Genomic DNA, 15,415 nt, shown 5'->3' with positions numbered 1-15,415 from the left:
GATAAAGCAATAGCAGGATTTTGAGGGCATTGACTCCAATTTTGAAAGAAACTCTACTATGGGTAAAACACTATCAAACAGCATCACATAGTACAGAGAAATCTTTGAGGAAAGGAAGAGTCCATTAATGTGGCAAACTTTGTTGTTGTCTTATTTTAAGAAATTGCCTTTACTTTAAGAAATTGCCACTTCAGCCTTCAGCAACCACCACCCTGATCAGTCAGCAGCCATCAACATTAAGGCAAGACTCTCCACCAGAAAAAAAGATTATAACTTGCTGATGACTCAGATGTTCATTAGCATTTTTTAGAAAAAGTGTTTTAGAATTAAGGTGTATGCATTGTTTATTTAGACATAATGCTGTTGCACAATTAATAGGCCATAGTATCGTGTAAAAATAACTTTTATATGCACTGGGAAATTTGATAATTCATGTGACTTCCTTTATTGTGATACTTAGTTTATTGTGGTGGGCTGGAACCAAATTTGTAATATCTTTGAGGTATGCCTGTACATGTTCAGTACAAACACAGTCACCCATTAAAAAAACATTTTTTATCTATAGTTGGTTGAATCCATGGATGCAGAACCCACAGATATGGAGGGCTGACTATATAGGTACTGTCTGTGATTTGAGGCATCCACTGGGGGTCTTGGAATGTATTCCCTGTGGATAAGGAGGTACTACTGTATGTTGTTTTGTTGTCTTTCCTTTGCTTCTTTAAATTCATGTTTTTGTCAAATTCTTCAGTGTTACCAAGTTTGTGTAATGAATTTTCTGCTGTTTCTTAGGTTATTTTCTTATCTTTCTTTTTTTTTTTTGAGGCAGAGTCTCTCTCTATTGCCTAGGCTGGAGTGCAGTGGCACAATCTTAGCTCACTGCAACCTGCATCTCCCAAGTTCAAGCGATTCTCCTGCCTCAGCCTCCGGAGTAGCTGGGATTACAGGCACACACTGCCACGCCCGGCTAATTTTTTTTTTTTTTGTATTTTAGTAGAGACGGGGTTTCATCATGTTGCCCAGGCTGGTCTCGAACTCCTGTGCTCAGGCAATCTGCCCGTCTTGGCCTCCCAAAGTACTGGGATTACAGGTGTGAGCCACTGCACCCGGCCACAAGTTATTATTTTCTTCCAAATTGTTGCTGTTCTTTTAAATGAGACAGGGTCTCACTCTGTTGCCCAAATTGGAGTTTAGTGGCGCGATCATGGCTCACTGCAGCCTCCAACTCCTGGGTTCAAGCAATCCTCCCACCTCAGCCTCCCAAGTAACCAGGACTATAGTTGCATGCCACCACACCTTGCTCTCTCTATGTATGTAAAATAGAGATGGTCACTCTACATTGCTCAGACTGATCTTGAACTCCTGGGCTCAAGCAGTCCTCCCCCGCTTCCCTCCTAAAGTGCTGGGATTACAGGCATGAGCCACTGCACACTGCCAAGATTGTGTTGTTTAATCTGACTTTTGCATACTCTTTCCCTTGTAAGTTTTATTTTATTGTAAAAATTTTGCTTAGCGCATTAGGACCCATTACTTTTTCTTTCATTTTGATTATGTTTAATATGTGTGCTCTGATATAGTCTGAATAAATTTTCTTTGAGCATACTTGTGTATCTTGGGTTTTTTGTTTTTTGTTTTTAATTGAGATGGAGTCTTGCTCTGTCACCCAGGCTGGAGTGCAGCGGCGCGATCTTGGCTCACTGCAATACCCACCTCCCGGGTTCAAGCAATTCTCTGCCTCAGCGTCCTGAGTAGCTGGGATTACAGGCGCCTGCCACCACGTCCGGCTAATTTTTGTATATTTAATAGAGATGTGTTTCACCATCTTGACCAGGCTAATCTTGCACTCCTGACCTCACGATCCACCCTCCTCAGCCTCCCAAAGTGCTGGGATTACAGGTGTAACCACCACGCCTGGCCTATCTTGTATTTTGAGTACTTTCAGTACAGTTTGAAGGATGTTTCTGTGCTTAATCTGCTTATTAAAGTGCTTATAAAAGTGGTATCATGGCATGGAATTTGGGAAAGCTTAGTTGGATCTGTATTCAAACTTGTCTGAGATTTATAAAATATCTTAACATAGGTTTTATTCCATCCAGCATGGATTCCTGTAGTCTGTGGCTGTCAAAGACGGTTGTCTCTAGTGTTCGCTTTCCTACTTCACTCTACCATTTTAACTGTAGCATGCCCTTCCTCTGGCTTTCAAGAATGAGAGGGTTGATCCTACCTGATTTTTGAACTTTATCATTAGCTCTTCTTTACTCATAATATCTGTACTTTCTAGCAAAACTTGACTATTAAGAATCAATATATGTGAAGTTAAGAATGCAATGTATAGTTCAGTACCTTGTATCTAATTGTCACTCATTCAATATATGTTGAAGAAAAGTAATTTGTTGTTTATTTTACATTTTGTCCTCTCAAACTCATTAGAATAATGTGAGCATACCTATTTCAATGTTTGTGTAATTCGTATAGTGGCAAATTACAATGTTATTAAGTAGAACTTTGTAAGATGGTCTCTATAAGAATTTAGAATTGTTTCTTCACTTAAAAATATTTTCAGTGGCAGACCTCTAAATTACTTCTTTCTAAGGCCTGTGGATTTTTTATACACACTGGATTATTTTCCATTTTGAGGTAAATATTGAAAGAAAAGACCCATAGTACCTCATTTTTTTGTTCCATGCCTTACCATTGGTTCAAGTTATTATATAAAGACTGTTGTTAGATTTCTTCTTCTTTTTTTTTTTGATATAGAGTCTTGCTCTGTCACCCAGGCTGGAGTGCGGTGGTACGATCTTGGCTCACTGCAATCTCTGGCTTCTGGGTTCCAGCAGTTCTCCTGCCTCTGCCTCTCGAGTAGCTGGGATTACAGGTGCCTGCCACCATGCCCGGCTAATTTCTTTTTTTTAGTAGAGATGGGGTTTCACCATATTGGCTAGGCTGGTCTTGAACTCCTGACCTCAGGTGATCTGCCGTTCTCGGCCTCCCAAAGTGCTGGAATTACAGGCGTGAGCCACTGTGCCCAGCCTGACTGTTGTGAGATTTCTTATTTTTGTAATGTGCCCTAGAGTTAACTTGATCTGAACCTTACCTTCTTTGTTTTTTAAAGGTAAATGAAATTGCCTTTATAAATACCCTTGAAGCCCAGAATAAACGTCATGATGTTTTATCAAAATTGAAGGAATATGAACAGAGGCTTAATGAGCTACAGGAAGAGCGTCAGAGAAGACAGGAAGAAAAGCAAGCACGTGATGAAGCTGTGCAGGTAGGATTTTATTCAGCAAACATTGATTGAGCATCTGTCATATTTTAGACTTAAAGCTAGTTGCTGAGGACCCAAAATGGAGTAATCTAGTGTTTGTTCCCAAAGGTGCATGGTTCAATATAGCACTCGAGAAACATAAAGTCTGATTTCTAAAAGATAGTGTGTTATCCTTCAGTTACGGTCATCAGTTCTTTCATCAGTAGACTGTAATCATAGCAATAGAATCGTCAACTTCATCTAGGTGAAGGATTAAACTGTTCTGGACAGATTACTATCTATTCTTTTCTAATCAGGCTGGGCAGGAATATAGTCCTGTCCCAACAATAAAAACAAAGGTTGTTTTTGAATCAGTATATATAGGCTCAAACAATTTTTTTGCCTATGAGGAGGCAAATTTAGGTTAATTTTTATGCCTAAGATAATGGGCATCTGTTATTTTTTAGTATCATCAGATACCATAATTAGATTTTAACCTCTGCAGCAAACCCTACATTTGCAAGATGGGGAAAAGGTTAAAGCATACACTATCCTGCTGTTTATAATCTATTTTAGATCTCCCTCAGTAAAATGCCTTGCCCATAGTCTTTAAAGGCCTGACATATTTTTTTATGTAGAGAACAAATTTTGCAATATTTAAATACAAATTCACACATGCTGTATTTATTGTGACTAATGTTTATTTGTTCCTTCAGTGATCATTTCATTGAGTTACTGCAAGTCATGTGTTAGGCTCGAAGATATGAAAAGTATACATCTGTGTTCTCAGTGGGGATACGTGTATGTACATAAACAAGATTAGGAAAAATGCTGTGCTAAAGGCATTGTCAGTAGCACAAAGAAGAACACCTTATTTATATAGAGAGCAGAGGGAACATGAAAAAGTCCAGAAAAGTTTCCAGGTAGAGATGACATGTTTACTAAGTTTTCAAAAATGAAACATACAAATGATAAGTTGTATGGGAGGGCATTTCATGCACAAGGGGATATGAGGAAGGAGTACATGTAGAGTTAGGGAGGAGGTCATGAAAAGCTTTGTAGGTATTTTTAAAAATTACGAGTTGTGTTTCATGCTTCTTGTTATCGGTGATTTTAGTAAATTATTAATACATTTTTAAGTTCATTGATCACTTTTTGCTATTTGTGGGCATTAACAGGTATTCCCATATTCATCCTCATCTCTATTTTATTTGAGTCCAATGTACTATTTTAATCAATGCAAAGCTAGCTTCATGTTTAAAAACACAGAATGCTCCCATTAGAGAAACTAGCCTTTCCTTTCCAAGAAGCAGTAAAAATTTTCGTATTTATCATTTATAAGCTATTTATCTATTAACTTATATTCTTAAATGAATAAAAAAAATTTGAATGTTTAATTTGAATCGTTAACATTATTTATCCTGTTTATTTATCCTGCTTCTCTACAGGATAAATGCTATAAATGTCTATAGGGAAACAAATACAGACAGATAAAAATAATTATGGTTTGTAAATTATGTGTTACTTTAATAACTAATAATTCAGACATATAAATAAGACATTTTTGCCTTTATAGCAAATAATAAATTACAGTTTAATTTGAAAGAGTATAATTAGAGTATGTACAAGGTACAAAGGTACTACAGAGGAGAGAATAATTAGCTCGGTTGGTGGAAATAGAATATCAGGGAAAGTTCTCTGGAAAAGGTAACTTCTTAGCTGTTTTTTTGGGGAAAATATATGAGTAGTATTGTATATTTTAAAATAGACATCTTTGATTCCTTTCTCTGCATTTTGCAGATTTGAAATATAACAGTTATCTTTCATTTAAAAATGTTGATTCTCAGTTCACAATTTGTAACATTCATTAAAACTTCAAGGAAAGCAGTTTACTAAACTAGTAGGGAATTTCCTCCACCAACCAACACTTTAAGAGTTGTTTTGGCTCTTCAGAATTTTTTTTTTTTTTTTTAAAAGTGCTGAAATTTCCTATGGATTTAATTTCAATGAAAAATTTTAAACCTGTCTACATATGCTTGAGATATACTGAGACAGATAGAAAAATCCACCGGTAGATAACATATATAACATTAAAATTTTAAAAATGTGTAGTCATTACATGCTGTACAGGCACTAGTGCCATGTATTCTGTAAATACAATAATAGTAAGATCCTAACCTAATACAGAATTTCAGAGACCCTCCATACATTTAATTTTTACTCTTGAAACATTCCCATGGACTATTAAAGGCAATGTGATTCTCATTTCTTGTAAGTAAAATATCAAGTGCTGCCATCATATGTTCTCAGGTTGCTGTTATTGTTATGTATATTACTAATTATAGGCATAAAGAGGAGCTACGGAATCCTTTCTTAGGCTGCCTTAAACACCTCCCTGGCTAAGATATGTAGGGGTCTGAGAGGTTCTTCTGTAGGCTTAAGAATTAGTTATATTTCTAATTCCTTTGCTGTAGGTTTTAGTTCTTTCCTTGTGGGTATATAGATTCATAATGTATGTGATTTTATAAAGTCATGCTTCATTTATTAAACAGATATTTAGGAATCCCTACCTTGTGCAAGGTGTTTTGTGGGGTACAAAGTTTCCTGTCTTTATGGAATTGAAATTTCAGATTGGGAAATGGTAACTGAATTTTAGTAATTTTACTCATTAGCTGTATGGCTACCAATTCTCTTTTCAAGTTATTAAAAATGAAAATTAATAGGTTAGGTAACTTTTTACATCCAGTTATCTCTTTTCATACAATGTTGGAGTTGGTCTGATATCCATTAAAATGATCAGCAAGTTGACATTATGTTTACAAGTCTACACTTGGCTACATTGCACATACCTGAAGTAATTATTTTTACATAATATATGTTTTATAAGATCAATTTAGGATTTAAAAAATTGCCTCCCTCAGGCCTTTGGTCTTATATTAATAAAATATGAAATGAAAAATTCTGCTTTAATTCTTTGTATTTAATGCCTAAGCTCTTTGTATTTTGTTGTGAAGCATGTGTTTTCAGATATAATATGGAATTTTTAAACTTCAGAAAAATTGGACTATAAGAGGAATTTTTTTTGTTCACTTTTTTTTAATGGAGAAAATTTTCTGTGCCAGATTTGATTTTTAGTCTTAAGAGTTTTTGGCCAAACAAGTTTCCACATATTCTTGATTAGTAATGAGAAATAGCTACAACTATTTCATGAATAATATGCTCAGACGGTAAAGGATATATTTTAAAATCTAATTGCATGACTCCAACAGTCTGCAGTGTGCCTGTTATGTCCTCCTGAAATCAGGGCATTTCCTTCCAATTTCCAGTTTACCCTCTTCCTATACTACCCACCCCCTCAAAAAAAAAGAAGGAAATAGAGATCCTTTTGGCTATTTTTAAAAGACTTTCTTTCTCTGGGGCAGATAGAGCTTGTTGTGGAGATGAAGTTACTATTGTGAGCTCAGTTAACTATTGGAAATGTTCAGATCTCTCTTCTGTGTTCCCTGAACAGAAATTGCGTTATTTTTTTTTTCTGCTGTCCTTTACTGAGCCCTTACTATGGCTAAACTCTATGCTGAGAACTTACCTGTAATCAATAATTTACATCTCACAATCAACTGAGGCTCTTTAAGGTGAAGTACCTTGCCCAAAATTATGTAAGTAGTAGGTACTAGAGCCTAGATCAATGTATTCCATTAATTATAAAGGAGAGGCCAGCGAGAGGTTGTGTGTGCTGTCTGGAGAATGGGTATGGATTCAGAGAAACATATCAATAACATGAGGAACATGTTAGTGACAGATATTTCATGAAGTTACCCAGTTTTGATGATTTATCTTCTGGCTTGATGATGATAATGATGATAATTATTGAGAATTTTATATATGCCAGGCTCTATGGTAAGTGCTTTTCATATATTAGCTCATCTGTACTTTATAATATCATAAGAAATGCATATTATTATTTATCTTCTAGAAAACTAAGGCATAGAGATTGTAACTAAGTAGCCCAGAGTCCCTGTGCTAGTGAATAATGGGGTAAGGAAACAAAACCAGGGAATCTGACCCAATATCCACTCTTATACACTCTATGCTCTATTATGTTACCTCTTTCTCCTTCTCACAAGCTGTCTTAATTCCGTCATGAAAGCTTAGTTCAGAAATAAAATCTATTAACTATGGTTTTTTCATCATATTCAGGTATTTCTATAGCCATATATTAACACAAGGCTTTAGAAGTGATTAATCAGAAAACACATATTAAGTTCTGTATTAGAGTTCTCTAGAGGTATAGAACTAATAGGATATATATGTGTGTGTGTGTATACATATATATATATATGAGTTTATTAAGTATTAACTCATACAATCACAAGGTCCCACGACAGTGTCTGCAAACTGAGGAGTAAGGAGAGCCAGTCCAAGTTCCGAAACTGAAGAACTTGGAATCTGATGTTTGAGGGCAGGAAGCATCCAGCACAGGAAAAAGATGTAGGCTGGTAGGCTAGGCCAGTCTCTGTTTTCATGTTTTTCTGCCTGCTTTATATTCTAGCCTTGTTGGCAGCTGATTAGATTGTGCCCACCCAGATTAAGGGTGGATCTGCCTTTCCTAGCTCACTGACTCAAGTGTTCATCTCGTTTGGCAACACTCTCACAGACACACCCAGAATCAATACTTTGTATCCTTCAATCCAATCAAGTTCACACTCAGTATTAACCATCACAAGTTCCCACAAAACAAATATAACATAGTGTTTGCATCAAAAAGCAATTATTTTCTTAATTATGTGTAACACTGGTAAATGACTTTCAGAAACGAGATATCATTGCTGTTGGATATTTGTTTAAACTTTAAGAAGCAGAGTACCTAGTGGCAAGCCCATCTTTCTACTTGGCTTGAACATGTAAGTTTGGTGAAAGGTATATTACTTTGAATCATTTTTATTTTACACATAACTCTAATATTGGAAAAAATATTTCTAACATTAGGAACGCAAGAGAGCTCTAGAGGCAGAACGGCAGGCCCGTGTAGAAGAATTGTTAATGAAGAGGAAAGAACAAGAAGCCCGAATTGAACAACAGAGGCAAGAAAAGGAAAAAGCCCGTGAGGATGCAGCCCGGGAAAGAGCTAGGTACCTCATTTGCTATCTTGATGAACATTTTGCACTGAGTGAGTATTCAAGTTGAGGTCTTAAAGCCATTTACTGTCATGTAGGGTTTTTTGTTTTTTTTTGAGATGAGGTTTTGCGATGTTGAGCAGGTTGATCTTGAACTCTCTGACTCAAGTGATCCTCCCATCTCACCCTCCTGAGTAGCTTGGACTACAGGTGTGTACCACCACACTCAGATAAAAAAATATGTAATTTGATTCTGGATAGCTTCAGCAAAAGGGACTTTTGGGGAAGATGCTGAGGGCATAAGTAATAGAAGGTTAGAGGACCAGGTTTGGAAATGTTCTGTCAGACATCAAAGGCTAGATCACAAGAGCCACAGCAGTGGATATTTTTTTTCTTTTTTTTGATGAAAATAGTCTGGTTGCCAATAATCATGTTGCCACTCTGATTATAATGTATGACCTTCAACTATCCCTTAGTTTTAATCACTTGTGTAAGATTTAAAGACACAGGAAAAAACATGTAATTGGCCAAGCCTAAGTCCCTTTTATTGGTGTGAACCTTACTGACATGATATTTTGTGACTTTTTTTTTTTTTTTGAGACGGAGTCTCGCTCTGTTGCCCAGGCTGGAGTGCAGTGGCCGCATCTCAGCTCACTGCAAGCTCTGCCTCCCGGGTCTATGCCATTCTCCTGCCTCAGCCTCCCGAGTAGCTGGGACTACAGGCGCCCGCCACCTCACCCGGCTAGTTTTTTGTATTTTTTAGTAGAGACGGGGTTTCACCGTATTTAGCCAGGCTGGTCTCGATCTCCTGACCTTGTGATCCGCCCGTCTCGGCCTCCCAAAGTGCTGGGATTACAGGCTTGAGCTAAATTATAGCGAAGTTGGTAGGTGTGAAAAGATAGCTCTTTGTGGTTTTAATTTACTTTTCTACTTGTCCCTGATTAATAATTAGGCTGAGCAACTTCTCACATGTTTATGAGCTATTCGGGGTTTTTTAATGCAAAGTGCTTATTCAAATTTTTGTTCATTTCTGTATTAGGGTCTTTTTTTTATCTTATTGATGTTTAGGGATTATCTTTACTAGATACTAAGTCTTTGTCAGTTACATATATTGCAAATATACCTATAGGTTGTGTTTTACCTTTTTTCTTTTTAGTGATGTCTTTTGATTAATGTAACTCTTGACTGCAGTGTAGTAGAACTGAACAAACTAATTTATGCCTTTCGGTCTTATTTATGAAACCGTTTTCTATCCTAAGTCATAAGACATTCTTCAAAATTTTATAGTTTTATCTTTAATGGTCTTTATCTATCTGCAATTGATTTTATTGTGTATTTTGAGGTAGGAGTCTTACTTCATTTTCTCCATGTGGATACCTAATTATTCTAACATGCTTTATTGAAAAATGCATTTTTTTCCTACTGATCTGCAAGGCTTTCTAACATAAGCCAAGTTTTTATATATGTGTGGGTCTGCTTGTGGACTCTTATGTTCTGGTCCAGTGATCACTTTTTTTGTCATCTGCCTTAGTTATCAAAGCTTTATAATAATTGTTGGTGTCTGAACTATCCTTCACCTTATTTTTTATTAGGACTGTCTTGGCCCTATTTCACATCTGTGTTAGTTTTAGAATCAGCTTGCTCAGTTCTATATTTAAAAAGAAACTATAAAATTTTGATTGGAATTGCATTGAGTCTCTAAATTCAGGTGTTAAGATTGATAGTTTTATGGTGAATATTTTAATTTATGAGCATGCTACTAAATGTTTTTCTACTGATTTAGGTGTTTCAAAACATCTTTATATCAGGTATATAATTTTTTTTCTATAAAGGATTTTTGTGTACTTTTTTATTGTGGCAAAAAATATAAATAACATGGAATTTATAATTTTAATCACTTTTAAGTTTACAGTTCAGTGGCATTAAGTACATAGACATTTTTGTGAAACTATTACTACCATCTGTACCCAGAAATTTTTTTCAGTTTCCGAGACTGAAATGCTGTATCTAATAAGTAATAACTCCCCATTCTCTCCATTCCGCACCCCCACACTCCCATTTGCCTCTGACAATCGTCATGCTACTTTATGTTTCTATGAATTTGACTGCTTTAGGGATCTTATATAAGTGGAATCGTACAGCATTTGTCCTTTAGTGACTTATCCTAATGTCTTCAAGTTTCATCCATGTTGTAGCATGTGTCAGGATTTTCTTCCTTTTTAAGACTGAAAAGAATGGGCATGGGGGGCGGAGCAAGATGGCCGAATAGGAACAGCTCCAGTCTCCAACTCCCAGCGCAAGCCACACAGAAGACAGGTGATTTCTGCATTTTCAACTGAGGTACTGGGTTTATCTCACTAGGGAGTGCCTGACAATCAGGGCTGGTCAGCTGCTGCAGCCGGACCAGCGAGAGCTGACACAGGTGAGAGCATCGCCTCACCTGGGAAGCACGAGGGGGAAGGGAATCCCTTTTCCTAGCCAGGGGAACTGAGACACACAACACCTGGAAAATCGGGTAACTCCCACCCCAATAATGCGCTCTACCAAAGATCTTAGCAAACGGGCACACCAGGAGACTATATCCCACACCTGGCCGGGAGGGTCCCACGCACAGCAGTCTGCGATCTCGGGGCAAGGCAGCAGTGAGGCTGGGGGAGGGGCGCCCACCATTGCTGAGGCTTAAGTAGATAAACAAAGCGGCTGGGAAGCTCCAACTGGGTGGAGCTCACAGCAGCTCAAGGAGTCCTGCCTGTCTCTGTAGACTCCACCTCTGGGGACAGGGCACAGCTAAACAACAACAACAACAACAACAAAAAGCAGATGAAACCTCTGCAGACGCAAACGACTCTGTCTGACAGCCTTGAAGTGAGCAGTGGAACAACAACAACAAAAAGCAGCTGAAACCTCTGCAGACGCAAACGACTCTGTCTGACAGCTTTGAAGTGAGCAGTGGATCTCCCAACACGGAGGTTGAGATCTGAGAACGGACAGACTCCCTGCTCAAGTGGGTCCCTGACCCCTGAGTAGCCTAACTGGGAGACATCCCCCACTAGGGGCAGACCGACAACCCACACCTCACACGGTGGAGTACACCCCTGAGAGGAAGCTTCCATAGCAAGAATCAGACAGGTATACTCGCTGTTCAGCAGTATTCTATCTTCTGCAGCCTCTGCTGCTGATACCCAGGCAAACAGGGTGTGGAGTGGACCTCAAGCAATCTCCAACAGACCGACAGCTGAGGGTCCTGACTGTTAGAAGGAAAACTAACAAACAGGAAGGACACCCACACCAAAACCCCATTAGTACGTCACCATCATCAAAGACCAGAGGCAGATAAAACCACAAAGATGGGGAAAAAGCAGGGCAGAAAAGTTGGAAATTCAAAAAATAAGAGCGCATCTCCCCCTGCAAAGGAACGCAGCTCATTGCCAGCAACGAATCAAAGCTGGATGGAGAATGACTTTGACTAGATGAAAGAAGGCTCCAGTCCATCAAACTTCTCAGCGCTAAAGGAGGAATTACGCACCCAGCGCAAAATAACTAAAAATCTTGAAAAAAGAGTGGAAGAATTGATAACCAGAATAATTAATGCAGAGAAGGCCATAAACGAAAGGACAGAGATGAAAACCATGACACGAGAAATACGTGACAAATGCACAAGCTTCAGTAACCGACTCGATCAACTGGAAGAAAGAGTATCAGCGATTGAGGATCAAATGAATGAAATGAAGCAAGAAGAGAAACCTAAAGAAAAAAGAAGAAAAAGAAATCAACAAAGCCTGCAAGAAGTATGGGATTATGTAAAAAGACCAAATCTACGTCTGATTGGGGTGCCTGAAAGTGAGGGGGAAAATGGAACCAAGTTGGAAAACACTCTTCAGGATATCATCCAGGAGAACTTCCCCAACCTAGTAGGGCAGGCCAACATTCAAATCCAGGAAATACAGAGAACGCCACAAAGATACTCCTCGAGAAGAGCAACTCCAAGACACATAATTGCCAGATTCACCAAAGTTGAAATGAAGGAAAAAATCTTAAGGGCAGCCAGAGAGAAAGGTCGGGTTACCCACAAAGGGAAGCCCATCAGACTAACAGCAGATCTCTCGGCAGAAACTCTCCAAGCCAGAAGAGAGTGGGGGCCAATATTCAACATTCTTAAAAGAAAAGAATTTTAAACCCAGAATTTCATATCCAGCTAAACTAAGTTTCATAAGTGAAGGAGAAATAAAATCCCTTACAGATAAGCAAATGCTTAGAGATTTTGTCACCACCAGGCCTGCCTTACAAGAGACCCTGAAGGAAGCACTAAACATGGAAAGGAAGAACCGGTACCAGCCATTGCAAAAACATGCCAAAATGTAAAGATCATCGAGGCTAGGAAGAAACTGCATCAACTAACGAGCAAAATAACCAGTTAATATCATAATGGCAGGATCAAGTTCACACATAACAATCTTAACCTTAAATGTAAATGGACTAAATGCTCCAATTAAAAGACGCAGACTGGCAAACTGGATAAAGAGTCAAGACCCATCAGGTTGCTGTATTCAGGAGACCCATCTGACATGCAGAGACATACATAGGCTCAAAATAAAGTGATGGAGGAAGGTCTACCAAGCAAATGGAGAACAAAAAAAAGCGGGGGTTGCAATACTAGTCTCTGATAAAACAGACTTTAAACCAAAGATCAAAAGAGACAAAGAAGGCCATTACATAATGGTAAAGGGATCAATTCAACAAGAAGAGCTAACTATCCTAAATATATATGCACCCAATACAGGAGCACCCAGATTCATAAAGCAAGTCCTTAAAGACTTACAAAGAGACTTAGACTCCCATACAATAATAATGGGAGACTTCAACACCCCACTGTCAACATTAGACAGATCAACGAGACAGAAAGTTAACAAGGATATCCAGGAATTGAACTCATCTCTGCAGCAAGCAGACCTAATAGACATCTATAGAACTCTCCACCCCAAATCAACAGAATATACATTTTACTCAGCACCACATCACACTTATTCCAAAATTGACCACATAATTGGAAGTAAAGCACTCCTCAGCAAATGTACAAGAACAGAAATTATAACAAACTGTCTCCCAGACCACAGTGCAATCAAACTAGAACTCAGGACTAAGAAACTCAATCAAAACCGCTCAACTACATGGAAACTGAACAACCTGCTCCTGAATGACTACTGGGTACATAACGAAATGAAGGCAGAAATAAAGATGTTCTTTGAAACCAATGAGAACAAAGATACAACATACCAGAATCTCTGGGACACATTTAAAGCAGTGTGTAGAGGGAAATTTATAGCACTAAATGCCCACAAGAGAAAGCTGGAAAGATCTAAAATTGACACTCTAACATTACAATTAAAAGAACTAGAGAAGCAAGAGCAAATACATTCAAAAGCTAGCAGAAGGCAAGAAATAACTTAAGATCAGAGCAGAACTGAAGGAGATAGAGACACAAAAAATCCTCCAAAAAATCAATGAATCCAGGAGTTGGTTTTTTGAAAAGATCAACAAAATTGATAGACCACTAGCAAGACTAATAAAGAAGAAAAGAGAGAAGAATCAAATAGATGCAATAAAAAATGATAAAGGGGTTATCACCACCGACTCCACAGAAATACAAACTACCATCAGAATACTATAAACACCTCTACACAAATAAACTAGAAAATCTAGAAGAAATGGATAATTTCCTGGACGCTTACACTCTCCCAAGACTAAACCAGGAAGAAGCTGAATCCCTGAATAGACCAATAGCAGGCTCTGAAATTGAGGCAATAATTAATAGCCTACCAACCAAAAAAAGTCCAGGACCAGATGGATTCACAGCTGAATTCTACCAGAGGTACAAGGAGGAGCTGGTACCATTCCTTCTGAAACTATTCCAATCAATAGAAAAAGAGGGAATCCTCCCTAACTCATTTTATGAGGCCAACATCATCCGGATACCAAAGCCTGGCAGAGACACAACAAAAAAAGAGAATTTTAGACCAATATTCCTGATGAACATCGATGCAAAAATCCTCAATAAAATACTGGCAAACCGGATCCAGCAGCACATCAAAAAGCTTATCTACCATGATCAAGTGGGCTTCATCCCTGGGATGCAAGGCTGGTTCAACATACGCAAGTCAATAAACATAATCCAGCATATAAACAGAACCAAAGACAAAAACCACATGATTATCTCAATAGATGCAGAAAAGGCCTTTGACAAAATTCAACAGCACTTCATGCTAAAAACGCTCAATAAATTCGGTATTGATGGAACGTATCTCAAAATAATAAGAGCTATTTATGACAAACCCACAGCCGATACCATACTGAATGGGCAAAAACTGGAAGCATTCCCTTTGAAAACTGGTACAAGACAGGGATGCCCTCTCTCACCACTCCTATTCAACATAGTGTTGGAAGTTCTGGCTAGGGAAATCAGGCAAGAGAAAGAAATCAAGGGTATTCAGTTAGGAAAAGAAGAAGTCAAATTGTCCCTGTTTGCAGATGACATGATTGTATATTTAGAAAACCCCATTGTCTCAGCCCAAAATCTCCTTAAGCTGATAAGCAACTTCAGCAAAGTCTCAGGATACAAAATTAATGTGCAAAAATTACAAGCATTCTTATACACCAGTAACAGACAAACAGAGAGCCAAATCAGGAATGAACTTCCATTCACAATTGCTTCAAAGAGAATGAAATACCTAGTAATCCTACTTACTAGGGATGTAAAGGACCTCTTCAAGGAGAACTACAAGCCACTGCTCAGTGAAATAAAAGAGGACACAAACAAATGGAAGAAAATACCATGCTCATGGATAGGAAGAATCAGTATCGTGAAAATGGCCATACTGCCCAAGGTAATTTATAGATTCAATGCCATCCCCATCAAGCTACCAATGACTTTCTTCACAGAATTGGAAAAAACTGCTTTAAAGTTCATATGGAACCAAAACAGAGCCCACATTGCCAAGATAATCCTAAGTCAAAAGAACAAAGCTGGAGGCATCACACTACCCGACTTCAAACTATACTA

At 38.0% G+C, this 15,415-nt stretch overlaps 1 protein-coding gene across 24 annotated transcripts in view; it reads left to right on the top strand.

The window, feature by feature from the left end:
- SCAPER (S-phase cyclin A associated protein in the ER) overlaps nucleotides 1-15,415 on the top strand; it is a 557,109-nt gene that overhangs the window by 176,241 nt on the left and 365,453 nt on the right. For all 24 annotated transcript variants that reach the window (XM_005560160.5, XM_065548231.2, XM_073996464.1 and 21 more), the window contains 2 exons: nucleotides 3,113-3,268; nucleotides 8,231-8,373. In XM_005560160.5, the coding sequence (XP_005560217.3) occupies nucleotides 3,113-3,268; nucleotides 8,231-8,373 (299 nt within the window). The remainder of the gene's footprint in view (nucleotides 1-3,112; nucleotides 3,269-8,230; nucleotides 8,374-15,415) is intronic.

The sequence above is a fragment of the Macaca fascicularis genome, chromosome 7, assembly GCF_037993035.2.
Source record: "Macaca fascicularis isolate 582-1 chromosome 7, T2T-MFA8v1.1".
Classification (NCBI taxonomy): domain Eukaryota; kingdom Metazoa; phylum Chordata; class Mammalia; order Primates; family Cercopithecidae; genus Macaca; species Macaca fascicularis.
The sequence above is the reverse complement of the archived record's forward strand: the minus strand, read 5'-3'. Positions and strand labels throughout refer to the sequence as shown.